At 45.6% G+C, this 27,924-nt stretch overlaps 1 protein-coding gene and 1 long non-coding RNA gene across 2 annotated transcripts; one reads left to right on the top strand and one right to left on the bottom strand.

The window, feature by feature from the left end:
• Positions 1 to 142: 142 nt before the first annotated feature.
• Positions 143 to 5,524, top strand: LOC311609755. The gene is made up of 2 exons (XR_014783490.1): positions 143 to 283; positions 2,592 to 5,524. It is a non-coding gene; the product is annotated as an uncharacterized lncRNA (long non-coding RNA).
• Positions 4,809 to 27,821, bottom strand: YWHAZ (tyrosine 3-monooxygenase/tryptophan 5-monooxygenase activation protein zeta). The gene is made up of 6 exons (XM_084803079.1): positions 27,662 to 27,821; positions 24,952 to 25,256; positions 9,659 to 9,782; positions 8,904 to 9,067; positions 8,726 to 8,821; positions 4,809 to 6,778 (listed from the first exon to the last, which is right to left on the bottom strand). Exons 2-6 carry the CDS (start codon positions 25,243 to 25,245, stop codon positions 6,719 to 6,721), a joined length of 738 nt encoding a protein of 245 aa, XP_084659205.1. The 5' UTR covers positions 25,246 to 25,256; positions 27,662 to 27,821; the 3' UTR covers positions 4,809 to 6,718.
• Between the last annotated feature and the right edge of the window lie 103 nt (positions 27,822 to 27,924).

The raw sequence follows: 27,924 nt of genomic DNA, 5'->3' as shown, positions 1-27,924 counted from the left end.
TGCGCGGTAGGAGACATCTGTAGTTCAGAATGAGCACTGGTTCCAAGGGTCAGAAGGGAAGAAAGAGCCTTAAGATGGGCTGAATTTAGTCAAGCGGTCTCCTAATTCAATGTAACTCCCCAGGGGCCACAGGAATAGACTCGCTATAGACCACCGAGGTGCTTAAAGACCATCCAGTGTCCCGCGAATCCACCTCAGGCCTCCCTCCGCCCAGATCTCCAGTTCCTGTCTTTCCAGAGCTAACCAGAAGGAAGTTGAAGAGAAACTCAAAGTGAAGGAGCAGGTTGGTAGGTTTTTCATTTTTCATCGAGTTCCGCGTGCTTGCTTTCCTGCTGTTTAAACACCTTGGTAACCAGCTCTCCCGTTTTCTCCTCCCACGTTATTTTTAAGCACTCAAGCTTAAGCTTTTGTTTTCTCCTTTCTGTAAACTGCATTAACCACAACCTTTGTATCAGGTCTGGTTTTGCATTTGGAAGCGACCCCCACCCTCCCCCAGCAGAGCCCCCAAACACTGTTACTGGTAGCTGGCTATCCACCTCTGACTCCAGTCTCAGGCCGCCCCGAACTTCTAGTCTAAGGCATCCTCTGTGATGCTGTGCTTGTAGTTCATGTCCTTGGTGGATAAACAATGAATTGTTAAGTTTTTCTAAGGATCATATTATACAGTTGAGTTTTTAATGACTAAGCTTATGAGCCGGTGTGGGAAAGATTAAGCTTTGTGACAGGTGGAAGCAGTCTTGGCGGGCTTTACCCTTGGGGTACCCCATGAATACCTTGTAATAGACTGAGTGGAGCCATCCTGGGCCTGGAATTTAGGAAGCAGACCTGGGAACCCCACTTGGGCTATTGTTTTCCTAATTGACCCTCAACGGGAGAAGGAGACCGCCCTTTCCATGTGACTGAGGGAGGTGGGGAGGAGAGAACAACAAGTTCAGGCCAGGGGAGAGCACATGGAGAGCAGCGACCAGGCCGGACCAGCACGCGGGCCAGCGAGACACCTAAGGACCCGTCCCGTGGAAAGGATACCGGAAGGTTCACTCTTTTGTCCCTTTAACCTTTTTTTCCTTCTTGTGTATGCTAGTTGGGTTGTATAATAAAGTTTAATTGTTAAGAAAGATAGCCAACAAGCCGGGCAGTGATGGCCCACACCTTTAAAGCCCAGCACTTAAGAGGCAGAGGCAGGAGAATCTTGAGTTCAAGGCCAGCCTGGGAGTTCCAGGATAGCCAAAGCTACACAGAGAAACCCTTTTTTTGAAAAACAAACAAAGGTTTATGAGTGGTTTGCCTGCATGTTTGTCTGTGCACTCTTTGCATGCCCGGTGCCAACAGACACCAGAAGAGGTCAGATACGTTCAAACTCAAGTTACACAGGTGTGAGTTGCCTGCCACCTGGGTGCTGGGATTCTAACTCGAGTCCTCTGGAAAACCAGCCAGTGTTTCTAACCACTGAATCCATTTCTCCAGACCCTAAAGATGCAAATTTTTTTTTTATAATTCTGCGCATGCGCGCACATGCGCACTGGTGCCAAAGGGACAGGTGGTATGAGCTCTGAATTTTTGAGCCCGCTCACCAGTCTCAGAAGCTGTCAGTGCACCCCACACTGTTGTTAGTATTTGACCCATGTCCGGTTATAGAATGGATTCATATTCACCACCGAAGATGCCCATTCTCCTTCCACACAAGCATTTGGATGCCTCCAGGCTTTTTGCTAAATCTGTCACAGTAGCTGTGACTATGGGTGAGTCCCTGGCTTCTCATGCGCATGCCCTGTAGCTGTGACTACGGATGGGTCCCTGGCTTCTCATGCGCATGCCCCGGGTTCCTAGGAGACTTGCCCACGTGGGATCAACTGGTTGGAGTATTCTACTCTGTGAAGTTATGGTTTTTGTCATTGTTTTGTAAATAAATATTTTTGTTTATATAAACGATAAGACAGGGTTTGCTAAGTCGCCTAGGCTGTTCACAGACTCCATTTCAGCTTCCAGCGTGCTGGGATCACGAGCCTCCTTTATTGAACGTTATGTTTTGTTTTTAAAAGATTTATGTATATAAGCATTCTGTTGCTTGTTTGCCTGCATGACAGAAGAAAGCATCAGACAGGGAGAGCAGCAGGTCTCATTATAGATGGTTGTGAGCCACCATGTAGCTCCTGGCAACTGAACTTTGGGTGAGCCGCCAGTGCTCTTAACCTGAGCCATCTCTCCAGCCCTACTGAATGTATCTTACACTCATGTTAACATATATTCATAGTAATCTTGTTAAGCCTTGATTTCCACTTCTAAATAATTTTTTACTTGGATTTATATTGCTTTACAATTCAAAAACCATTTCTAGCTTTAAAAGCTTTCCTTCCATATCAAGGTCAGCAAGCTAGTTTAACTAGAACTTTCTTTTTGGCAATTTAACCCATTGTATACAATTTAAGCACTATTTCATACATGTGGACAATGTGTTTTGATTAGATTCACTCATTGCTGGCATCCCTTTGCACACTCTCTGAACCTCTCCTCTTAAACTAGTCCCACCTCCCAGGGTCCTGAGTTCTGTTAGGGTTGGTTCAATATGCTGACAAGAAGGTTACCTCTTACAGTGACTCCACCACTGAGGAAAGCGGCTCTCCCACGCCCAGCAACCCACTGCCTGTGGTGGGGCCTTAGAAGCCTCATCCTGCTGCTGCCATGGCCCAGGGATCGAAACCAGCCTGTGTATGGCAGCTCCTGTCTTCCCTGCTCTCCCGCTGGGCTGTATCCTTCCCACTTTCTGCCCTTCCCACCACCTTTTTGTGCGTGCCATGACGGATGAAAACCTTTGTTTCCCACGCTTTTTATAACTCCTGTTCCCCGCCCCGCCCCCAGCACAGTAAAAGCTGTGTTCCTGTCCTCTGATGTGAAAAACCTACTTTGATAATCCTTAGCATTACCACTCTTGGGGGGGGGGGGTAATGACAATCACTAAGCAAGTTTACAAACTAATTTTATAAACTGTTGGGGGTCTTCTCTCTGTAGAATTAGGCATCCTTTGGTTCAATAAAGCATATCCTTACTTTCCCTCAGTATCAACTGCATTCCCTGGGCTCCTATAAACTTTACAGCTATTTTGACATACTAATAACTACAAGTTTTCGCTGAAAACGTCTATTCCTGGGCCTTTACCTTAAAAAGTAGAGTTACTAATGATTAAGAAGTCCACAGCAACAGGTGCAGCCGCAGCATTTAGACTGCACCCCAGCTGGAGTACCTTTCCCATTTACGTCATACTTATTAACTCCCATGTGTACTTGTGCATACATGCCAGCCACCGTGTGCCTATAATCAGAACGTTCTCTCCCCTCAACCTTGTGGGTTCCAGGGGTAGAAACTGAGTCCTCAGGCTTGGTGATGAGCAGCTGTCTTGACCACCAAACCCAATCTTGGTACCTTTCGTGTCCAGGCTTCCACATACTTCACGGCTATTAACTTTAACATAAACCTGACACCACTCACCACCAAACAGCAGCTGGTCCAAGACAACACCCACTAGGATGTGAGAACTTCCATTTCCAGAACTGCTCGGAAGCAGATAAAACGACACCGTATTTCGGTCTCTGGCATCACCTAGAATTAGTTGTGAATAGTCACCACTTCTGCACTTGCTTCTCCAGGAAACTGAGTATTTTTTTTTTTACCAGACCAGGTGGTCATGTACTCTAACAACACCCATTTTAAGACACTTGACTATAGACTGCAAGGACCACAGTGGGTACTGAGGGGATCTGGACCCACGTCTCCAGACCAGCTTACACCTGGTAGTCTGATGGGCTCAAAGCCCATCACTTCCCCACACCCGTGCTTCCCTGGTGGTACTCAAGGGCAGTGTTCTCTAAGAGCAGTCCCAGGATGTTTCTGCCACACAATTCTGGGTCAGTGTTCAGAGCCTATATGAGGTTAACACTCAACTCCACTGTCAGAGTGGGGTCTAAGACAGCAAGTTCTAAGTTGACTGTGGCAGGTTGCCAACTATGCTTTACATCATGGTGGGGCTGGTTACTGCTTTGTGAGCGGAGTACACACTTAACCTATTTTCCCCTCAATGCTTTTAGCCCACACCTCCCCTCTTGGCAGCATGAGAAAATTAACAGCTGTCAACTGCAAAGGCCAGAGTTCCTTTTGCCTCAGCACAGAACTACTGCTCAACTGCAGTCTTTTTTTAAAGGTGTAATTCCAGTATCTCACACACACACACACCACTGCTGGACTCAAATTTCCTGGCTTTATGTTGTATTAACAAAACAGACGTGAAGCCTTATTTGGGACAATTAGGGAAATAAGTTAAAAACAAATTTATTCAAATTCCAAGGGGTGGAAAATTTGAGGTTGCAAATCTTTCTCCATCTATTGGCCACTATTCATAAAAAACATCAGTAACTAATAGCATTAAGTATCACAATTTCAGAATCAAACTAGGTTAGCAATGCCTAATGCATATGAACAGCCAATTAGGCAAGTGTGGCAGGTCTTGGGTACCACTTATGATTTACTTCAGTGAGATGACATCCTGCTGTCCACTGCTCTATTCTCCTTGGCCTGGGAGGGGAGGCAAAATCAAGGTAAATGAGTTGTGAATGAAGATGCTTCATGGCACCACAAATGCATGCGATTTTATTTCTCCTGAAAATACCCCCCCACCCCCACTGCACTTTACTTGAATGCAGTATTTGGAATACTTTGTCCAAAAGGACTGGGATTTCCGAATGTAATGAGATCATAACGATGCGAGCCACAGAACAGTGCTTGGGCTTTTCTCGTCCTCGTCATCGAGACTCAGTGCCTCCCATCGTCAATATTTATTGAGCATTTACAGTGTACTAGGCACAACAGAACATACAGAAAACATTGTCCCTGCTCTTGAGGAGCTTACATTCTAGAAGAAAAAAGAAAATACACCTCTTGTAAAATGGCATTTTTGTTTGGTGTTTTCTGTAAAGTACTGAGGAATACTCGGTAGGGTGTGGGCTCTGGGTGTGACTTAGCCCCATCATTTGAGAGGGAGAGGGAGAGGAAGGATTTTAAGGGGGACTGACAGACCATTCAGGGCAGGGTTTCCAGGGAGATAAAGGCAGGCTCAACCTAGGAGAGCTGGGCTGCAGGGCGGATGAGGGAGGCTGTGGGATGCAAGCAGAGGGGGCGGGCATCACAACAGTGAGTGGAGCCAGAAAGATCATGCGGCCGTTTCCCAAATACATGGCCACCAAGTCAGAAAGGCTGGTGACAAGACAGAGTAAAAGGGAAGTGAGCCTGTGCCCGTGACAGAGAAATAAAGGACTGGAATCAAAGGCAGGCTGTGAGAACATCAGGAAATTCTTAAACCAACAGCGATTTGGAAGCACAGAGCTTAGCGGTTACTGCTGCCCAGTGTCTCAATGGCCAAGGACACCGTGGTTTCCCAGGGCAGAAAACCCACAGACCAACATTTTAAATACAACACATAACACCTTGTGCCAATAGCACCCCACCCCCGAGAAGAACAAGTTCAACTGAGGAACGGGGGCAAGAAGGGGAAGAGCGTGAGACATGGCTGAGAATGGTAGTTACATTAGCGTTTTTTATGATAAACTTTGCGTTCAAAATTGGTAAAAGCCCATTAGCTGCCAAGAGGGAATAAGAAGACAATTTCCTTTAAAGAAGTCTCAAAACCAAGACTAATTTACATGAAAAGCTGTAGAGAAAAGTAGTTGAAAAGTCCATTCATAAAACTTTTATTCCACTTACATGAACTTTAATACATGTGTTCTTAACAATTATGTTTGGATTGTTCATGAAAATTTCATAAGACATTAAAACAAAGCTAGCCGTCATCTCAAGTTATTTCCCTGTTAACTATTTTTACAGCACATGCATGTTAGGCAAGTATCAAAAAAGAAAAAAAAAATCACAAAAGCAAAAAAAAAAAACAAAACAAAAAACTAAAAAAAAAAAAAAAAAAGTTAAATACACGGGCTTTTTGTTTACCGCTGTGCTTGATACACATGGAGCAGTGACCACCAAGCAATTCATTTTTACTGCATCTGTACTTTTACATTTGTTCTTAGATTGCCTAAAACATTTAAATACAAATAAAATGTGTAGCAAAAATAATGAAAGCAAACAGCAGGTAACTTTACAAATAATGGAATGTGAACCGTTTCTGCCCTTATTAGAGTAAACTGGGTCACAACTTTGTCTGGGGGACCCCTTCTGGAGCTGCGGTCAAGGGCGTGCACGCAGAGACACACATCCCAACGTGCATCCATGGGGTGTTTGTACCACAGCCTCTCAAGTACCCACAAAAACTACACTCCTGACTGCAACCAATTATCCCTTTTATTCCCCACTAGCACACACCAATATGTAAATATGTAGGCAGTTTTCCTTGCTTAGACATGAAAGCAGTTCTAACACTGGCCCTTCTGAAGCCCAGTGCACCAAGAGTACTGTGCCAAACACGCCTAACTCGTGTAAAAACTCCACATCCCCATATTGGCCACCTCAAGATGAAAACGAGTAACTCCCTAAAGTTAACTGGCTCTACTCCCCTAATATTAAAACATAAAAACCACATGGGAAATATAGAAATTCAAATAGAAGTAACATAAACCTGTCATAAATCGTAAACAAAAACAACTATTTGTGGGACAGCATGGATGACAAATGGTCTACTGTGTAAATTTTAGAATGAGGCAGACAAAGGTTGGAAGGCCGGTTAATTTTCCCCTCCTTCTCCTGCTTCTGCTTCGTCTCCTTGGGTATCCGATGTCCACAACTGGTAAGAGAGGGAAAGATTTTTTTTCAGCATGCTTCAGATTGAAAAAACCAAAGAACCCCCCCGACCTTCCGTGTACGCCCCAAGGACCTGGTATGTGACCACATGCTTTAGTTGGAAAGCTTAAAAGACATCACTGAAAACAGCTTGACGTGGAGGCATGGTAGAAACACAGCACATGTGTCTTTAAAATAGATTTAGATCACTAATGGTCAGTCACTAAGAGAAAATCTCAAGTTTTCAGTCAAGATGGCAAGAAGGTGCAGTCACTCAGCCGCAATCCTGTCAAGCCTAACCACCCAGGCAGCAGAGCCTGCTCCTGTGAGGCCTCTCATCACACAAGGACACAAACCTCACTCTCAAATATATAAACAAATTTTAAAAATTCCCAACTATTACTCACAAACACGTCGACAGTCTCTCCTCTTGCTTTCCTGTTCTTTAAGGGCTCTAACATTTTGTGAACAGACATTAACACTAGACACGGGACAGCTCATTTCTGGTGAGGTGTGGCTGTGCTGGCTAGATTCAGAGTTGCGTCAACTGGCCGACAGCAGCCCCTACCTCGAAGCTCAGGCAGACTGCAATAGGGACGGGCTCAAAGCAGAGAGCGCCTCCAGTCCTCCTCACTCAGGGGCTGCAGTGCACGCTTTGCTATACTCACCCCACAATTGCAACAGCTGAGAGCATTAAATCAGGAACCTCCAACAGTGACATACCAGGCAAGGTCTACTTTAAATACCATCTCATCACTTCACATAAGACGTATTCTCACTATTACAAACTAGCTAATGAAGCAACTGCTTCAGCTGTTTTGTTTTGTTTTTCCATCTGAGCAGGGATACAGCTCGGCGGTGAAGGACTTGCCTCAGTATACATATGAGGCCCTGAGTCCAGCCCCAGTGCACACAGGGGTCAGTTCTACAGTAGTCCACAGGTTTCTGTTTAAGTCTCTGATGTCTGTAGACAACCTCAGTTGCATTGACTACAATCATTTTAGCTACAGACTAAGGGCTAAGACAAATGGCCCCACACTGAACACACACTGTCAACAATAGATGCTCATCTCTATCTTTTTCCTGACACATAGCAGATGCTGCATAATTTTTTCACCCAAGCCTCAAAACCTCAAATGCAACACTTATCTGGAGAAGGGAAAAGCCAAGAAGCCAACTGTAAGGCATGGGCTGTTTATTGGGATCCCAATTTAAATTAATAAATAAAAACCACTGAAATGAATTCTTAATTCAGTAGTAAGAATTTCTGGTTTTGCTTTGGTTAAGACTCTGGGTTCATGTTCCAATCTTCAGCACAGCAGTACACCAACTGCAACCTTCCCTGGAGCAAGAGACCAGGCAAGCAAGGGCTGCGCAGAGACCTGAGCTCTCACACAGCTCCTACTGTCTAACTTGTCACACACAAGGACAACTAAACGGGGGGGGGGGAGAACACGAGACGGGACGGGATGGTCGGACATCTTCAAAGCAAATTTGTTGTTTGAACGAGAATCCAGCTGTGTAGGCCAGGCAGGCTTGTCACTGTGTAGTTCAGTGTAGCCTGTAACTCACGATCCACCCTCTATCACAGGAAGCCTGGATTCAGTTTCACTTGTGCTCAGTCAGAACAACTAACTCTGGGATAAAAAGGAAAATACTTAAGACTTGAAATACTGGCAATGTGTTTTCAGTATGGGAGTTCTCTTCTGCATGTGTGTTTTTCTCCCCCAAGACAGGGGTTCTCTGCGTAGCCTTGGCTATCCTTGAACTCACAGAGATCCACCTGCCTCTGCCTCCCCAATGCTGGGATTACAGGAGCGCAGTCACCACGCCTGGCTTCTCCGTGTGGTTTTACAAGTAGACAGGGCACTGTATTTAGTAACGTAGACGGCTGTAAGCACCCCTACAGTATGCTCACACAGCAGACTCTGGCCACCCAGCAGGTACTCACTGTCAAGTTGTCTCTCAGTAACTGCATTATTAGCGTGCTGTCTTTGTACGACTCTTCACTTAATGTATCAAGCTCAGCAATGGCTTCATCAAAAGCCTGAAATTGCAAAAACAAAGTACACTTCAGTGCTCAGATAATGAAACCTGCTGAATTCTCAAGTAACAGGTAGAATACGTACTGTTTTTGCAAGAGAGCAGGCTTTCTCTGGGGAGTTCAGAATCTCATAATAGAACACAGAGAAGTTAAGGGCCAGGCCCAGTCTGATGGGGTGTGTTGGCTGCATTTCCTTTTTGCTGATTTCAAATGCTTCTTGGTATGCTTGCTGTGACTGGTCCACAATTCCTGGATAACAAAACACAGTAAATGTACTAAGTTAGCCAGATTTTTCACTTAAAATTACATGTGTCCTCTGAAATATGAGCTCTAACAATCTTAACTACATTAGACTCTTTTAATACAAACAAAATGCTGTCTGGAAGCACACCAGCCACTCGCTACTGTTGAGAGAAAAGTAATTGGGAGTAGGGTCACAGTGAAGTAATGACTCGGAGATTCATTATCCTCAGCACTGGCTGCTCTTTCAGTGGAGCCTGGTTCAATTCCAGCTCACAACAGCCTGTTCTCCAGTTCTGGGAGACCCGACTGTGCTGCTCTGACCTGCAAGAGCACTGGACACTAAGCCACCCGGGAGCCTCATCACTGTTGTACTTGTGCTCGGAGGTTACACCCTGGACACAGTGTGGAGACATGCTTATACACCAAATGGCTTTCGAGAAAACGTCAAGTTTAAAATACCAAAATCGGCAAAAGACAGAGACAGAAAAGAGCGAGCTCCACATATTGCTCTGAACGGTTGAGAAGAGTGTGCATTTTAAACTGTGGGTCTCCACCTCAGCTACTTTTCGTAAGCCCAGACACACAGAGCCAGCTCACCTTTCTTGTCATCCCCAGCAGCCACCTCGGCCAGGTAGCGGTAATAGTCTCCTTTCATTTTCAAATAGAAGACTTTGCTCTCTGCTTGCGAAGCATTGGGGATCAAGAACTTTTCCAAAAGAGACTTCAGAAGAAAAATAAGCAGAAATAGTGAGAAGATAATATTTACAAACCAAAGTTAAGCACATTTCTTAAACAAACACTATGTACTGAATTTTTAAAAAATTCTCAACAAAATCTTGATCTTGAACTGCCACGAATGAGGCCAGGCTGGTCTACAAGCTGAAACTGCCTCAAAAATATAAACTAAGGAATAAGTAAGGGCAGGGAAAAGACCTCAGATGTAAAAAGAGCTTCAATCTCATCACAACAACTTATTTTTTAATCTACAGATCATTATAAATGATAAAATTTCATCTTGTAGTTTTGCTTAAAACTTAAAGCTTACTGGAATTGTCATATACCAAATAAAACCCTTTATAGCTGATTTAGAGCAAATACTGTAATTGTAAAGAAAGGGAAAATGTAGAACTGAGTAAACAAAACCCAGACTCTTACCATACCTACTTCCTTTTGGTAACTGTTACTTTGAAAATCAAAGTGAAGTCCATTTTCATCCGGGCCAACCCCAGAAAAGCCATTTCTTACAAGGGGACCTGTACTGATTGGTTTCTAATCCCTGAAAAGATCTGACTACTTGACTATGTATGTTCCAGTGATGGGGAAGTAAGTGAACAAAAGCCAGTCCTGCCATACAGTCCTGTGTATGCAGACAGCTCATAAAGACACAATTAATTAAGAGTGACTCAATCCCTGTAATCCTCAACACTCGAAAGGCAACAGAGTAATTCTAAGTTCAGCGGTAACTTGGGTTACGCACCTAAAGGCTCTGCCTCTAAAAATACCTGCTCCCCAATAAAAACAAACCACCCAAAGAGCTGAAAGGAAATATATTATCAGTGGCCTTGCACTTGCCTAGCAAAGCCATGGACTCAATCTGCTGTGTGTGGAGGGTGTGGTATAAACACTGAAAATGTTTAACAGGAACTCCTTTAGGCAGTGACCTGGTGCCCTCTTCTGGCCTGCTGGGACATCCAGGCATACATGCAGATAAAGCCCTCATACATAAAATAAGTAAAATTATGAGAGAGCGAGAGAGAAACTGTTCAGTGAGAGTCCAGGCAAGCCACAGAATCATTAAGAATAATAAGCCAGTTTTGTGGTCATATGGAGTAACTGATGAGTAACACAGGGGAAGTCTGTTAATCTGTCATTGTATTTAAAAAAAAAAAGATGTATTTATTATGTATATAGTATTCTGCCTGCATGTACACATACAGGCCAGAAGAGGACATCAGATCACATAATAGATGGTTGTGAGCCACCATGTGGTTACTGGGAACTGAACTCAGGACCTCTGGAAGGGCATCTTAACTGCTGAGTCATCTCTCCAGCCTCCCTGCCATAGTATTTCAACAGCAAACAAGCAATGCATCTTTGGTATGTGCTTCCTACAGATTATTTTAAATAACTGCCATGAAGGGGGGAGGGAACACCTCCAACAGGTAAGATACTTTCCAACTGTAAAGCTGACTTGGAGGGGCACGCCTGTGACCCCAGCACTGGAGGCTGAGACAGTCCAACCAAAGTGGCCTGGCTACGTGAGAACTTCCTTCCCTGTGAAACCCCAAAACTAGTTACATTTCCTAAGAGGAGGAAAATCCTACATAAAAGCAGACCAGCAGTCAGTGCTGCTGGGCGGAGAGCAAGTGCCTCTCCTCTTATGATGAGGAGATGAAAACCCAACTAGTCCCTTCAAATCTCAACTCTGAATGCCCTGCATGAGGCTAACAGAAGAGCCAAGTAACTATCCAACTGACCAACTACTGAAATCTACTCACAGAGCCACAATAAGATTTCACTGTAGGCAGACAAAGTAAGAACAAGAACAAAGGATAGAGGATTCTAAAAGCGCAGCAGAGCAGGCAGGAAGGCAAAGGATGGTGAGTTATCTGCAAGTGTGCACACATACGCTCTCAAGAAATTCTGCGAAACGATGCACTCTCCTACATGTTGTTCACGTACAATGTACAGTAAGAGTAAAAAGGACCTAATTTAAAAGGAAGAGGGTGGCACAGCAAGGTACGTGGGAAATATCACACTGTGTATATACACACTGTGTATATGCAATTTATGCTATGCTTCGCTGCTTTGGTCTTAATCACCCTTTGCCCTCATTAAGAAGTTGTTGGACACAGGATCCACGGCCTAAGCACGTGTGTGCACAGCTCTCAGGTGGCACTATCACAAACACCGTCTTCTATGAAGTGACCCACTTCATTAATTTCCAATGTATCTACCAAGCACATCTGAGTAAGCACAGCTTGTCTATCTAAAGTTCTTACAATCACAGACTGCTCTTTCAGAGGAACCAAGTTCATCTCCCAGTACCCACATGGCAGCTCCTAACAATTTGTAATGTGAGTTTCAGGGATCTAGCACCCTTGTCTCCAAGGACAACAGGTGTATACATGGTGCACAAACACGCATACCGACAAAACAGGCACAGACATTAAAACAAAAACAAAAACAAAACACCAGGAAGGTAATGACTGCTTATACTGCCATTGAAATGGTCACAACTGTACCACACAGTACTAGCAAAAATGACTACCAAGTGCTACTCTTTAAGACAGCAATTTTTTTTTTTTACTGCCCACCAAAGCTCAAAAGACTAGGAAACAGTAATTTGTGCTAAAATACCTTTCCAGACTAACAGTGCATTCTTCCTAAAGCTAATCTTTGAAGTGCTGGGTTCCCTTGCGTCTACTTCTGAAGGCGCTGGTTGGAGAACAAGGGCAGAGCCTTCCTCTGGCAGCCAGGGACTGGAAGACAGGTCCCACAGCGAATGCTACCACACACACAGGAAGGAGAATGAAGCATTTGGTCTAGAGTAAACTGGAAAGATGTTTTTACTTTATCTCAGAGCAGGTACAATTATTAAAACAAACATAATTTTACAGCCTTTAACTTTCACATACTCAACTTTTGTTTTTTAAGCTAGACCTTGATACTATCCAGGCTTGAACTGAACTCAGACGCCAGGAACCCTGCCTCAACGCCGTTAGTTAGTGGTTAGGACGATAGGCTCTTATGGTTTTTAATCTTACAAGCTAAACAAGAAGCAAGAACTATCATGTTGCCTGCATCTAAGACCCTCAAATATAAACCAAGTTGGTTAACTTTTGAACAATTCAGACACAATAGAAACTGAGGTTGACACTGTCAGATAATGAGGAAAAAAGTGTGTTCCTAAACCCCAAGTGCTCATTCGGATGCTGGTGCCAGAGAACACACAAGCTCAGGAGCAGCAGTGGTGCAGCACGCCCAGTGTTTCCACCACACACACACCCTGCATAATCCTAAAACACCAACCACTTTCTAGACCAACAATCAGCAACGGACAGAGGAAGGCGGTGTGAGGCAACAGTCTGCCCGACATTAGCTGTCATCAAGACACTACAGCAAGTCGCTCACACAGTTATGACACAATTCTTCCCTCCGATCTTGCTTCATACTACAACATTAATTTCAAAGTTTGCTTTCCATTTTATCTCAGGAAAAATGTCCCTAATATACTAAGTGTCCCCCAATCTATCACAAACCCTCAGATTTCCCTGAAATTCAAAAGCACATTTTCTCAACCCCTTCCCTTTAAAAAACCACAAACTTTAATGTTTATTTTTATTTTATGTGCATTGGTATTTTGCCTGCATACCTGTCTGTATGAGGAGGGTTGGGTCCCTGGAACTGGCGTTACAGGCAGGTGTGAGCTGCCGTGTGGATGCTGGGAGTTGAACCCTGGGTCTCGAGAACACCTAGTCCCCTCAACCAGTGAGCCACCTCTCCAGCCCCCCTCCCTTTTTCTTACAGGATTTAGAACATACAACTTTTCAAAGTAATTTATAGAGTTTACCCTTCAGAAAACAAAAAATCAAAACCAGCTTTTGTTTTGATGCTATCTGGTGTTTCCACTCGCAGGCCTGCTGTGGCTGCAGTTTGTAGACAACTGGCACCAATCGGGTTTCCTCAAGCCCTTCACTGTTTAAAAACAGCGCAGCGCTGGTGCAGGGACAGCACAGAGGCACATGCCTTCCAAGCATGACTCACTTACTGTAACATAGCATCACGCAGCCTGAAGGAAAGAAGTACAAATGTAAACCCTATCAAGAAACAATCTGCAAAATACACGGGGAGAAGGGCCAAACCATGCAAAGCAGATTCAAAGTCTGGCCCAAATCAAGGACAGTAAATGAAATATGTAAAATGTGACTCTAAATGGAACACCAGAACCATCTAACAAGTATGGTGGTTCAATATTTAAGTAAGATCCCAAGGCTACACAGAGAAACCCTGTCTCGAAAAACCAAAGAGACAGATCTATGGGTTATATAGTTTGTGAACAGTGTTTGTTAAGATTCCTGGCTAAAATCATAACCATTGGGGCTGGAGAGCTGGCTCAGTGGCTGAGAGCGCTGCTGCTCTTTGAGGGAATGCAGACTCCTACCGGGCGGCTGACAGTCCCTGGGGCTCCAATGCCTTCTTCTGGCCTCGAAAAGCACCAACATGCATGTGGTGCACGGACACATTTAAAAACTAGAAACAAGAGCAGGCAAGATGGCTCTTTGGCCAAGGCTGGTGACATGATTTCAAGCTCCAGGACTCCACAGAAGGCCAAGTGATGCCTGCAAAGTGTCCTCTGGTTTGGGTGCATGCACCCACCATTGTAAGCAGGGAGACCTTCGACAGGACGGCGTAACAGGGTGCTTTGCTCTGTCTTTCCCAGCTCATTCTATGCTTTGGTTCAAATTTCCTTGCCAAGTTGGTAAGATTTCCATACTAACAGAAACACGGATGCATTTGTAAATATGAGATTTGGGAAGAAAGTTCTCTCTTTGTCCTAGTATTTCAACAACTGGCCAACTGCTATGAAGGTAACTAACTCATTAGCAAGAACAAGCCCTAAGCTAGGTTTGGTCCTTGTGCCTGTAAGCCTAGCACTTAGGAGAAAGGAGGCTCCAGGTCTGAAGGCAGCCTGAGCTTTGGTATGAAATATACCCTATTTCAAAACACAAAACGCTGGCTGTGGAAGTGCCAACTCCTGGGAGGTAGAGATGGGAGGACCAGGATTTCAAAGCCAGTGTGGGGTAGAAGACTTTAATCTTATATAAAACACACACACCCAGCAAATTAACTGAACTTTGAGTATCAGCTGGACTTTAATGTGGCCTTCACAGTGGAGTGCAAGGGACGCCTGCAGACCCATCCTCTATTTCACACTGTGTCGTCATGTCACTCAGGTAACACTCAACTGTCCCCCAAACAGCAGCTCCACTTTCCAAGCACACTCCAGTCCACACCTCTACCCTGTGCAACTCTTGCCCGTTTGCTCTTCCCATACTTTCACTTTACTTTGTTAGACCTACAGAAAGAACTTCCCGTCATTTCTAGCTCTCTTAAATTTTGATATAAAAAGCTAAACCACAAATTTATTAGTATTAACAGGGCCCACTACTTTTGAGTTTACTCCCTTACTCCCCCTTGTGGCTGAAGTTGCTTCAAATTAACCAATTAATGAAATGTTCACAAGAAATGCTAACAGCACAGTCCATGCAACTGACAGCCACTCTGAGGCTTCCTACGGTAGAGCCTCCGAGTCTCTGTGAGGAAGGGCTCATGAACAGACCTGGAGGCCATGAGTTCTGGCACTCTGCCTCCCAGGACGAGGACTCTGGGCACGTGTCACCGTCTGAGCCTGGGCCTTCGTGCGTCCACAGCACATGCTTACCAACCAAGCCCTCCCTCCAGCACCACCACAGCCTCTTTTTACAGTTTAGTTTTCCAAGTCAAGGTTTTATCACATTTTGCTCAAACTTACCTCAGACTTGTTACCTTCCTTCCTAGGGCCCTAGGCTTACAGGAATATGTACCTTGAGGCTCTGGCTCGGGCTGTAGCCTGAAGCAGCTCTGCGGGTGCAGGCGTGCTCCATTCTGGCCCTTCTGCCCTCACCTCCTGAGCCGCATGCTAGGACCACAGCACTCACACTACGCCCTTTACGGGGTGCTGAGGACGGAACCCAGGGCGCTGTGCACACTACACACGCCCTTCCTGCATCAAATGAGCCATATCCCTAGCCCAACACTTTTAGTAGTGGTTTTAACCTGGACATACATATTAGATAGTCTATAAATTCCCGATCACCACTCCCCTGGCCCCTATTATCAATCTTTAGAAACACACTGAAGCAACTTGCCCCCGCGTACATCCTATTTGTGTACAAGGCATTTTCCTCTCTAGCTGAGACTTACAAACAGAGCCTTTTTATATCTACTTTTCTATAGCATCGGACTTATAAAAATATGGGTAGTGAGTGGATAAATAGTAACCACAGGAGAGTTAGGTCTGCACCACCAGCCAACTTCATCCTTACCATAGAAACTTACATAGAAATCAACACAGAAGCGCCCTCTTCAGGGCACATCATTTCTCTCACACAGACAGCCTGGTGACGAGTGTGCTCAGCCGAGAACTAAGGACAAGGGGAAGGGAAGCCAGCACAGGACGGTTCTGTTAAGCACACTGAGCTTGGAAGCAAATTAGTTGCTTATTCTGTCAAAACAACCCCAGAGCCTCTGGGTTTAATGTCACTGTAAAAAGGGAGCTTTATTATTTTTAAATTTACCATTTTGTGTATAGATATTCTGCCTGAGTGTATGTCTGTACACACGCATGCTTGCTGCCAGGAGAAACCAGAAAAATTTGTCAGATGCGCTTGGATTGGAATTACAGACAGCTCTGAACTACACAGACAGGCAGACAGAAAAACACCTATACACATAAGGTACTAAAAAAAAATCTTAAAAAAAAAAGGGATATTTTAATTGTCTATTAAGATTAAATCAGGCCTGGGTGTAATGCATTGCATGCCTTTAAGCAGGCATCTGCTAGGGATACAGCCAGACCTTGTCTTAAAACAAACAATCCTATGAGGGTCAGAGAGATAGCTCAGAGGAATAAGTATGTTAGAGACCAAGCCTGATCATGTGACTTTAAAAGCTGGAACAACAATATCCCAGTTGTCCTGACTCCCCAAAGTGCTATGGTGCGTGGGGGGTGGGGGCGGTGCACGCACACAACTGGGTTTTAAAATGTAGTGACACTTAAAAAAGCTAAAGCTAAGGGACACTTAGGAACATCTAGCTGGGTACTGCCCAGGGAGCCTACTGTGCACATCATGTGAATGAACAGAACAGGTGGACACAGTAGCCAGGCAGCACAGGATCTGGAGCAGCTGGTTCAAGAGCACAGAGTGTGGCTCTGAGCACAGATAGCTGTTCCAAGACCTCTAAGAAACCCTCCAGACCAACTTAAGCTGACTAGAATGCCAATGGATTAATACTGATCCAACTTCGCTCTCATCAGGACATCCCAACCTTGACTCTAAAAACCCTATACTTCAGCATAAATATGCCAAAGCATCTCTCTTCTAGAACCAAAAATGTCTGTTTTCAGTACTGTAAAGATTATAAATAAAGGCATAGCTGTTATCTAGACTCAGGTCTCTTTTTTTAAAAATGTATTTTACTCAAAAGCTTAAAATACATTACTATACTAAAAAAATCCTAAGTCTTTCATGGGCTAAAGATGCTCCACAAGTGAAATCCAATTCTGCAAAAATAATATTAGCATATTAATTATTTTATATAATTTATTAATTTTTGTTTTATGTGTATTAATGTTCTGTCTGCATGTATGTCTGTGTGAGGGTGTCAGATCCCCTGGAACTGAAGTTACAGTTTTGAGCTACCATGTGGGTGGCTAGGAATTGAACCAGGGTCCTTTGGAAGAATAACCAGTGCTCTTAAATGCTGAACCACCTCTCCAGCTCCATAGATTATAATGAGCTGATGGAGAAAAAAAATCTGAGAGGAGGGAACCTCAATTAAGAAACTGTTTCCAACTTTACTTACCAAGAAAGTGGGTCAGAGGAGAGGACATCCCATTGAGACTTTAGGCGAGAGTAGCATGGAAGAATGGGGAAATAGTAGGACCCACAGGGTCCTGGAAACCTACAAGAACTTTATGACAGGCAGATCTGGGTCCTGGGGTCCTCCTCAAACTAAGACACCAGCCAAGGAGAATATAGGCAGTAAACTTCAAACCCCTACCAAGACCTAGCCGACGAACATGATATTCTCCACCGTTGAGTGGAGAGTGAGATCTGACTCTCACAGGAACTCTGGTGCCCCTTTTCTGACCACGTCCCCTGGATGGGGAGGCCTGGCGGCACTCAGAGGAAGGATAGCAAGTTACCAAGAAGAGACTCGATACTCTAAGAGCATATATAGGGGGAGGAGGTCTCCCTCAACCACAGACATAGGGGAGGGGAGAAGGGGGGAAGTGGGAGGGAGGGAAGAATGGGAGGAAACACGGGAAGGGCTAACAATCAAGATGTAATATGAACAAATTAATAAAAAAAGAAACTATTTCCAGCCGGGTGTGGTGGCGCACGTCTTTAATCTCAGCACTCAGGAGGCAGAAGCAGGCGGATCGCTGTGAGTTCGAGGCCAGCCTGGTCTACAAAGCGAGTCCAGGACAGCCAAGGCTAACACAGAGAGACAAAGAAAATAAACTGTTTCCATAAGATAAGGCTGCAGCCAAGCCCATGGTGGTGGTGCTATCCCTGGCCTGGTGGTGCTGGCTTCTACAAGAAAGCAGCAATGGCTTCCCTCCCAGTGTGTCTTCAGTTCCCACCACTCACCAAGCTGCCTCTCTACTCTTCAGGGCACATCAGCTCCTGCCACACTTCCCTGTCCTCATCTCCTTGGATGCGGGAGTGTAAGCCAAATAAACGCCTATCCTCCCCAGCTGCTCTGGTCACGCAGGGTCCTGCAGCGACAGTCCCCACCACGCTGTTTTTGGGAGGATTATGGAAGGACTTTTGAGTGCTCAAAGCTGTTCTGTGGGAGCTTGGAAGAAAAGTGTTCAGAGAAATGCAGACCATGGAGGCCTGACTTGTGAAGTTCCAGAGTGTGAGGTACTGGGGAACTGTGTAAGACTCAGTGGTTTGGGTCAGCTGTGATTAACAGAAGACCAGCACCCTTCAAGTGAAACCTTTTGCTTTACAGGGACAATTGATGCCGGTTAACTACAGGAGATATTAGCAGAGTTTAAGAGACCAGCATTGTGGTGGGCGTGTTGGCGCCTTTAATCCCAGCACGCGGGAGGCAGAGGCAGGTGGATCTCTGAGTTCGAGGCCAGCCTGGTCTCCAAAGTGAGTCCAGGAAAGCTGGCAACACAGAGAAACCCTGTCTTGAAAAACAAAAACAAAACAACAACAAAAAAGAGACCAGTATTATGAGGGAAAATTTTCTATTAAGTGTTTCCTGAGAGTCAGCAAACAGAGAAGCTGTGTTCCAGAGGCAGCCAAGGTTGCACATGAGCTAGAAGTCACCTAGGTGGTCCTGGGTTTGAAGGACTGGAGGAAGCAGGAAGACCAGCTCCGGTGTGGGTCTGAGAGAGGCCACTGGTGAAGGTACAGCCTTAACAGCAGTCCAAGGCCCAGGATGGAAGGGATCGTGTAGAGAAGCTGAGGCTTGGCACCACAGAGAGCATGGGACAGGCTGTTGGTAAAGTGCTGCCCAGCTGCACTCCAGCGCCATGGAATCACCACCAAGAACAACACAAGCGACAGAGTGGAGACACCCTGGGCCTACCTGACAAGCCATCGTGTGCTGCAGAGGGTGGAGCTGGAGGGTGACCGGAGCCCCTGGAGGTCCCAGAAGACGGTGAACCCTGGATAGTAGGCATTGAGCCACTTACACCTTAGGACCCTGACTTTGATTTGATTACAACTATGGCCTGGCCCTTCCCTCTTGAAGGATTCAACTCATTTTTTATTTTACAGGAGCCACAGTTGAGACTTTGAACTTTTAAGGAACTAGGAATTTTACAAAGACTTTGGATTTTAAGAGACTAAAATTCTTTAAGTGTTATTTTATTTTGTCTGTTTTGTTGAGACAGGGTTTCTCTGTATACTCCTGGCTGGCCTTGAACTCAGAGAGATCTACCTGCCTCTGCCTCCTGAATGCTGGGATTATAGGCGTGCAACACCACGTCCAGCAAGAGTTTGACTTTTTAAAGGCTGTGGGACTTTTAAAACTGGCAATGCTTGTAACAAAATGCTGATACCCATGTGACCAAGGGGAAGAAGGGAAGCGTTATGTTTGTGTGTCAAGCTGACAAGGAGTCAACTGTCCTGGCTAGTCTTATGTCAACTTGTCATAAGCATGACTTGAAGCATCATATCTCTGTGTGGTCCAGCTGTAGTTCATAACAATGGAAAATTAAAGTTATGAAGTAGCAATGAAAATAATTTTGTGGTTGGAGGTCACCACAACACGAGGAATTGTATTCAGGGGGTTGCAGCACCAGGAAGGTTGAGAACACTGCTCTATAAGAAAGCATGTTAGTTGGGTGTGGTGGTGCACGCCTATAATCCCAGCACTCGGAAGCTGAGGCAGGTTGGTCTGAGTTCCAGGCCAGCCTGGTCTACAATGAGGGTCCAGGACTGCCAAGGCTACACAGAGAAACTGTTTCGAAAAACCAAAAACCAAACCAAACCAAGCAGAGGGTAAGGCCGTAGCCAGGGTCCCTCCTCGGTCTCTGTCAGCACCCGCCTTTCCCCCAGGAGTCGCTTTGGTCACAGTGTTTCATCTCAGCACAGGACACACACCTCTAGGCACCTCTGTGACTATTTTCAGAGGTTTAACTGAACAGGAGAATGGCACGGAGTGCAGGCAGCATGGCCGTCCATGTGGGGTTGGTGGTGAGTCACACTGGGGCATCAGTGGCCGTGCTCTATGCTACCCTAACTAACTGTACCCTCAAATGGGGAACCAATAACCGCCTCTTCCCACAGTCACAGCAAGAAGAGGAACTAATAGACATACTTCTCTTGCTTCAGCGCTGGGATTAAAGGTGTGAGCCACCCCTCAGACCCTGTATTTATTAGACTACTGTTACATTTTCCCTACTCCTGACAGATAGTTCGGTGTCATTTTCTTTGTATAGGTTTGTCATGACTTAAGATCCTTAATTATAATGGATCTGTCACAATGTGGCCAATGCCTATTTTTCCTACTAGCCCCATCTCTTAGGGAAATTACTGAAATGTTTTTGTTTTGTTTTGTTTTAACACACAAAGGCTCTCTGCTCTCAATAAGAACAGCTCTTAGAGAAGCATCAGGTAACATGTCAATTTGACAACTAACTCCCCTTACTTGAGAAGAATGTTTAAGCTGACTTCACCATACACATCGATGCCCAAAGTTTGCCTAGGTGTGGGAGGCAAGCTAGGGTTCCCGGCCACTCCAATGTCCCTTGGTTCCACAAGCAACCAGGAGCTTAACCAAAGCCCAGTGTCTACTGCCAAATGTCTGCCACCACACTGGCCATGATCACGTAAACATTATTCCTAATGAAATACAAGTATGACAAGATGTTTATAAACAACCAAAAAACAAAAAAAATTAATTCTGAGTGATGGCCTATGAACATCTAAGTGCTCATCTAAAACTTCACCTTACAGAAGATGTACATTACAAAGGTAGAATCGGCAATAAATTATTTCTGGTCTATACAAAGATCCGAATCCCATCTGAAAGACATATTTACATTTTAGTTCAGTGCTTAAAGCCAACTACGATCACCACATATGTGAACTATCACTCAACCAGCCAGAAGCTTCTACAGTACCACTTCCAATGTAAACACCAACAAACCAACAGCGCTTAAAAACAAACCAAACCTCTTTGTAAGCTAGCACAACCCTTACATGGTTTATTACTCATCCAATCCAAACGTATAAGCAAAGAAGAAAATATCTTTTCTGGGACAGGTCAAGGAAAGGGTTAAGTCACTATTTCAGAAGTGAACATTTCTTCAGACTGTAAGACTTCTAGGGTTATATTTTTCATTCTAATTCTCATCTGAATTCAACTTCTCCCCACTCACTGTCAATTATTTTCACAAGTCTTCTATACACAAGTCCAAGTTACCTGTTTTATAGGGACCAATATTGCTTTCCAAGAAAGAATAGGTCATGTGCTCTTCTTGGTCAAGTTACTGGTTGTTACTGTTCATATCAAACACACACCACCTTCCTAGTCCTTTTCACTCGTCAGCAAATGCTATTCCTTAAGATGAAAAATGTTAGCAAATCACCATTAAAAAGACACTCCCCCAAACCCCACTATTCTTTCCTGGAAGGCACTGTATCAATATACATCTTAGTTCTCTGGATGTTAAAATGCCAAAAGCCAGCCAGGCGTGGTGGTACACGCCTGTAATGCCAGCACTCTAGGAAGCAGAGGCAGGTGGATCTCTATGAGTTTGAGGCCAGCCTGGTACACAAAGCGAGTCCAGGACAATCAAAGCTAAACAGAGAAACCCTGCCTCAAAAATAAATAAATAAACCCACTATCTAGAAAGCAGTGAGAATGGGTTCCAGTCAATGAAGAAATTCTTTTGGGAAGTCTTTATTCTGAGTAATAGGAGCCACCTGGTGATTTTCAGCTAAAAATAAAGTCTATACAGCTCTTTTTAAAGCCTAAGGCACATACTGACATTTTATTTTATTTAAAAAAAAAAAAAAAAAGAGCTGCCTGGTTTCTATCTTGTTCTTGCACGAGCTAATAAACAGTCAATCTGAGGGCTGGGGATGATAAACTGTACTCAACAGCTGCACCTCATGAAGACCTTCACCCGCCTCTTGTCTACAGCTTTGTGGCAACATACACATTATTCCTATTAAATTGGACTCATTTTTCTACTACTTTGTAAATTGTAACTTAAAAAAATATAAAAACTTGAGCTTTCCATTATCACAACATATTTAAAGTCTGAATTAGGTTTTTTCAGTATACATGATTTTATTATGATTTCCCTAACTGGGGCTGTACCTTTCGGGTTTATGAAGAATTACCATTAGGTATCTATCGATGGCGTCTGGGTCGCTCTCTCACTAGCGTTTCATCTAGGCCAGATTCAGTACTACAACTTGCGATTAACAACAGGACCCAGGAAAGGCTGAACCCGCCCCCATGTAAGGAAACCATGCTGTGATGAGCGCACTAATGACTGCTGCTCTGTGGTAACATCCCCACCTCTAGTCCACCTTTTAAATGGCACACACTAAACAGTAAATGCACAAGCCAGAATGGAATGTTGGAGAACTGCAAGTACTTTTTCTCAGCTAATATAATGCAAGTGATTAATGGAATAATTAGGTTGTACTCATCACTGATGCTGCCAGCCAATAACAAATTCTGCAGAAGTAGCTGCTTACTTTTCCCAGAGAAAGAAACCATACTCATGATTCATAAAGTGCAATGGTGTACTTCCCCTAAGAGAAGTATGCCATTACATTTTACTCTTGTATTTTCCTAATTAGAAAAGGAAGAAGGAACTGTATGAAAAATATTTCTCAGTCTCACTTTGGAAGACCAGGTAGGATGTCCACCTCAAATCCAGGCATTCACTGAGCTTCTCAAGGTGACCAACACAACATGCCTTGGAAGAGCAGCGGTGCTGCCGACCTAACTCTGCCCTCTTCTCTCCCAAGGACTATTCAGTATCCGAGCATTAATACATTATAAACCAGAGCTGGTCTTTTGAAAAGAACAAGACTAGAGGCAAAAGCTGGTTTACCAGTCTCTAGGTCACTAACACGGCAGAGACTAAGCTTCCCAGGAAAACCCTCAGTTATGCCTGTCAAGCCAACCCTCAGACAGGCAGGAATTGAGAACCCTTCACACCCTCAGAAGAGGCTGTTTACAGATAACTCCATCTTCCTCTACCTCTCCTGTAGCTTTCTTATGGGGAAACCAAGTGGAGAGAATCGAATCTGCTAGTCTTTCCTTAGAATTTGGGAACTTCTCTATTTCTTGCCTGTGGGAATATGCAAACAGCTACCTGGAGCAGCACAGACGCTCATAAAGCGCAATGTCAGCATGTCCCCTTTATCCCCAAAATGTTTTTGTCTTAGGAAATTCAGTACTTGGGAGGAAAAAAAGCCTCCACAAAACCTAGTAGTCTGAATAAAACCTAGTGAAATAGCAAGAAAAATAGAAAGAAACAAACCAAAACATTTTTATTACGAAATGGACATCTGTCAAGTTTTATGTGTTCTTAATTACCTGCTTTTAAGATAAGAACATTATTTACCTTCAATATAGTACTTTTCAACCTTGGAAAAACAGCAGTCATAAAACCCGATTAAAGAAATAAAAATGTGAGCTGGGTGCAGTAGCTCACACCTGCAATCCCAGCACTCAGGAGGCAGAGGCAGGCAGATCTCTGTGAGTTTAGTCCAGGCCAACCAAGGCCACACAGAAACCGTCTCAAACAAACAAACAAACAAACAAACGCCCCCCAAATTAAAATGTACCCAAAGCAAAGCCACTTAAGACTGATTTCAGCTGTGTTTTTCATCTTAAATTGGGCTCAATCTTCAAAAGCCTGAAAACATTTTGACAGTCTTAAAAGAATTCTAATTTGGGAGACTGAAGACAGCAGGACAAACTTGAGTTTTAAGGATAGCCAGGGTTATAAGACAGATCCTGCCTCAGAAAAGCAATGGTTGGTTTTCTATTAGATTAGCCTCAAATTTTTCTTAATCAAAAAAGCCATTATTTTTAAATACAGGAAATCCAAACAAATGTACAGTTTAATCTCTTAGAAGCACAGTATTTCAACACAGTAAGTGTCAAATACTTCTATGCTTTTAAAACCCGGAAAGCCAAGTTTGAATTCATTCACAACCACCTTTCGTTGTTTGTCAACATCCAAAGTTGACTTATTAGTCCAAACAAGGAACTGCAAACCAGTCATCTGCACAGTAGACTCATTCTATCATCACGGTTAATCCAGATGGGAACTGGCCCTACAATAGTCTACACCACGTGTCTTACTTAAAGCAAGGATGTAAAATTCCAGTGTCCACATACGTACGTTTATGAGTGTAAGCTCTAACACTGCAAGAACACCAACCGTTAGATAAATGGTTTTTCTGGCTTCTGTCTAACCTGAACAGCTTGACAAACATTACTGCATTACCTTAGTTATAGAAATGATCTTTTAAATGACAGGCAACTTCTAATTTACAATAGTCACATTTTTAAAAAGGGGGAAAAACCCCTTGAGTTTACGAAGCTAAGCAAGCGATTCTTACCAGCACGTCATTGCAGATGTCCCTCAGCTCAGTCTCAATTTTCTCTCTGTACTCTCGAGCCATCTGCTGCTTTTTCTCAGCACCTTCCGTCTTTTGCTCAATACTGGAGACGACCCTCCAAGATGACCTACGGGCTCCTACAACATTTTTATAAGCAACAGAGAGAAGATTCCTCTCCTCGTTAGATAGCTCAGCCCCTTGCTCAGTTACAGACTTCATGCAGGCTGCCATGTCATCGTAGCGCTCAGCCTGCTCGGCCAGTTTGGCCTTCTGCACCAGCTCATTTTTATCCATAACTGGATATTCTGCAAAAGGAAGAAAAGGAGTATTTCAGAAAATGCCTATTAAAAATACACACTCATTATAGCTGTGGTAAACAAGGCACACCAGCACCTCAAAGCTAGCTATGCTGGAAGATTCACACGAGGATTAAATGCAGCCCCCCAATCCCAACTAGAAAGTTAGCACAGTGTGCATAAAACCAACTGTTCAAAAGATCCTGATTTCTAGTAAGGTCAAGGCATGTATGGCATATGAGCTACCTCAGAAGCCACCTTTACACTGCAGGCGGTGCTCTAGGCATCGCTCAGTCTGCTGTCCTCTGCCATGTACTCATAGACTTTTCTTAAAAAGCAAAACAAACCCAACACAACACCCACATCAAAACCCTTACCTATTTTCCTTGGTCAAAAGATCAACTTGATCCACTACCACTAAACGGCCCACACTTAGCAGCTAGGTGTGTGGGGTGCGGGAGGACTGCAACCTGAGTGCCCTTTACAGCACACTTCCACAATCATGAGCCTTGTCAGTGTACGGTGCATATTCTAACCTCTGCATTCACTCACTCTTATCAGAAGTAACTACATTTTATATAGCAACTTCCTCAACCTCAACCTACACTTGTAACATTTGCCAGCTGATCACGGAATGAAAATTATCTTAATAACTACCTACTGCTTAAGATATCTTGAATATAAAACCATTAGGGATCACTAGCCTAAAGACCAAATATGTCTGTATGGCGCTAAGGAGCACTTGCTCAGCAAACAAGCACACCTCAATTCCTTCTGTGAGCGAGCACTAAGGAGCACCCACTACGTGCAAGGATCCAAGTGCTTCCAGTGCCATCATTGCAGTTTAGAGGTAGAACCACTGCAGTATTTAGAGCAGGCACAATTTACTACTCAAGCTGTTTTTTCATATTTTCCCAGTTTTCTTTCACTCAATTTTAAAGTCCCCTAGATTCTAATTTACTTCTGTTAGTTTTTTTCTTGATGTCAAGAATAAGATTCTAACCTGACGTCACTGCCACCGACATGATAATCACCACGCCCTTTCCTTTCCTTTTTCCAGAAAGTACGACCTTTTCTTGGTAATCAAATGAGAAGTGGCCACAACTGAAACAAGCGTTGGGCTAGCTTGAATTTGAGACTTAGTACCTACAGCGCATTAACTATTTAAGATTTGTGAAGACACACTTGCCCCGGGGGCTCGAAATCTTAACATCAGAAATGGTCTCTGGTTAACGTTGCTTCCAAAAAATGATGTAAGCCCAGTCAGTACAAACCGTCCCCAGCCAACCTCTCCCGTATAAGGGGAAGTGGATTAGGTTTCTCACAGAAAAAGTAGTGCTCCGGGGGCCTCGCCTCCAGACTGCGGGAACACTCGCCGCACCCACTTAACCCTTAGCTGCCCGAGGCCGGCGGGTGGGGCGAACCGAAACCGCCGAGCGGTGACTTTAAAGCGCAAGTCCTTGCGTCCGCGCCATCCGCAGCCACCTCCCCTCCTTGGCTCCGCCCAGGCTGGTGCCTCCGCGCTAGTCCCCGACTCTCTTTGTCACGGCGGAACTGTGTCAAGGAGCCCAACCTACTCCGACTGTGAAGCTCCCCCCCCACACCCAACACCCGAGCAGAGGGAGGAGCAGTCCGCGCACCCGCCCCAGTCGAGGAGGGGGGAGCGGATCACCCTCCCCGGGGGCCCCGATGCCAGCGGCGCCCGCAGAAGCGGAACCGTGGCCGACCCGCGCCGGACACACCCCGCTCCCGCCCAGGGTCCCCCTCCGCGGGTGTCCGACCCGAGCCCCGAAAAGCCCCCGACAGCTGCAGTGGGGGGAGGGGCAGGGCCCCACCCAGACAGGCGCAGCCCCACCGTGGGGCCGCGGCTCTCGTAAGGATGCGCACCTCCCACCCAACCCGGGAGGCCGGGGACCCCGTGCCCCGGTGCCCCCCATGCCTAGCTCTGGCTGCGCCCATCCCCCACCGCGCGCCCCGAGAGTCCTTTCTGGTACCGCGGGACCCGGCGAGCCCCACCCCAGAGCCTCGCGCGCTACCTGGCTGGCCGCGCGGTGGGGGAGGGGCGGCGGGGGCGCCGCGCGGGTGGGGGCGGCCGGCCTCACCTGCGCCACGGCCGAGTCACGGTCGCGGGCGGAAGCAGGGTGCCAGCGGGGGCGGCTCGAGGTCGCCACCCCCTCCCCCCGGGGGAGGGTCTCGCGCGTGGGCACCTCATCCGCCACCCTCACCCTGGGGACCAGCACGGGGCGATGAGCACCCCGGCAGGCCAGAAGCAAGCGGCCGGGGGCGGCAGTGGGCGCCTACCCGGGCCCGGAGGGGACGAGCCGCCGCCCGGGTCCTCCTGGGGAGACCCCTCTCGGGCCGCGGCGTGGCGGCTGGCCGAAGGGAGCGGAGGCCAGCTCGGGTCGGCTCCTCACCTGTGTCCGGAGTGGGTGGCGGCACACGGACCCGGCTCGGCAGTCTCTGGGCGGCGGCGGCGGTGGTGGCGGCGGCAGCGAGGCTGAGACTCTGTCCCTGATCTGGCTGCTCACAGGCTACAGCCGCTCCGCAGACACGGGGTTTCCTCCAATCACTAGCCCTGGCAGCAGGGGCACCACACGCACGATGACGTCAAACGCTGCTATGGCAACCGTTGATTGGTGCCCAGCGCAACCGCCGCTCCCCAGCGCGCGCCCCGCCC

Source organism: Acomys minous, assembly GCF_964271855.1.
Source record: "Acomys minous genome assembly, chromosome: 12".
Taxonomy (NCBI): domain Eukaryota; kingdom Metazoa; phylum Chordata; class Mammalia; order Rodentia; family Muridae; genus Acomys; species Acomys minous.
This window is presented reverse-complemented; position numbering and strand designations above follow the sequence as displayed.

Bases quoted from the DNA above. Each gene is read 5' to 3' on its own strand.
- YWHAZ (XM_084803079.1), bottom strand. From the start codon at position 25,245: ATGGATAAAAATGAGCTGGTGCAGAAGGCCAAACTGGCCGAGCAGGCT. The intron at 9,783-24,951 runs GTAAGAATCGCT...TTTCTTCTGAAG, and splicing joins ACATCTGCAATGACGTGCTG to TCTCTTTTGGAAAAGTTCTT. The intron at 6,779-8,725 runs GTGAGTACCTGC...CTCTCTTACCAG, and splicing joins TACTGAGAGACAACTTGACA to TTGTGGACATCGGATACCCA.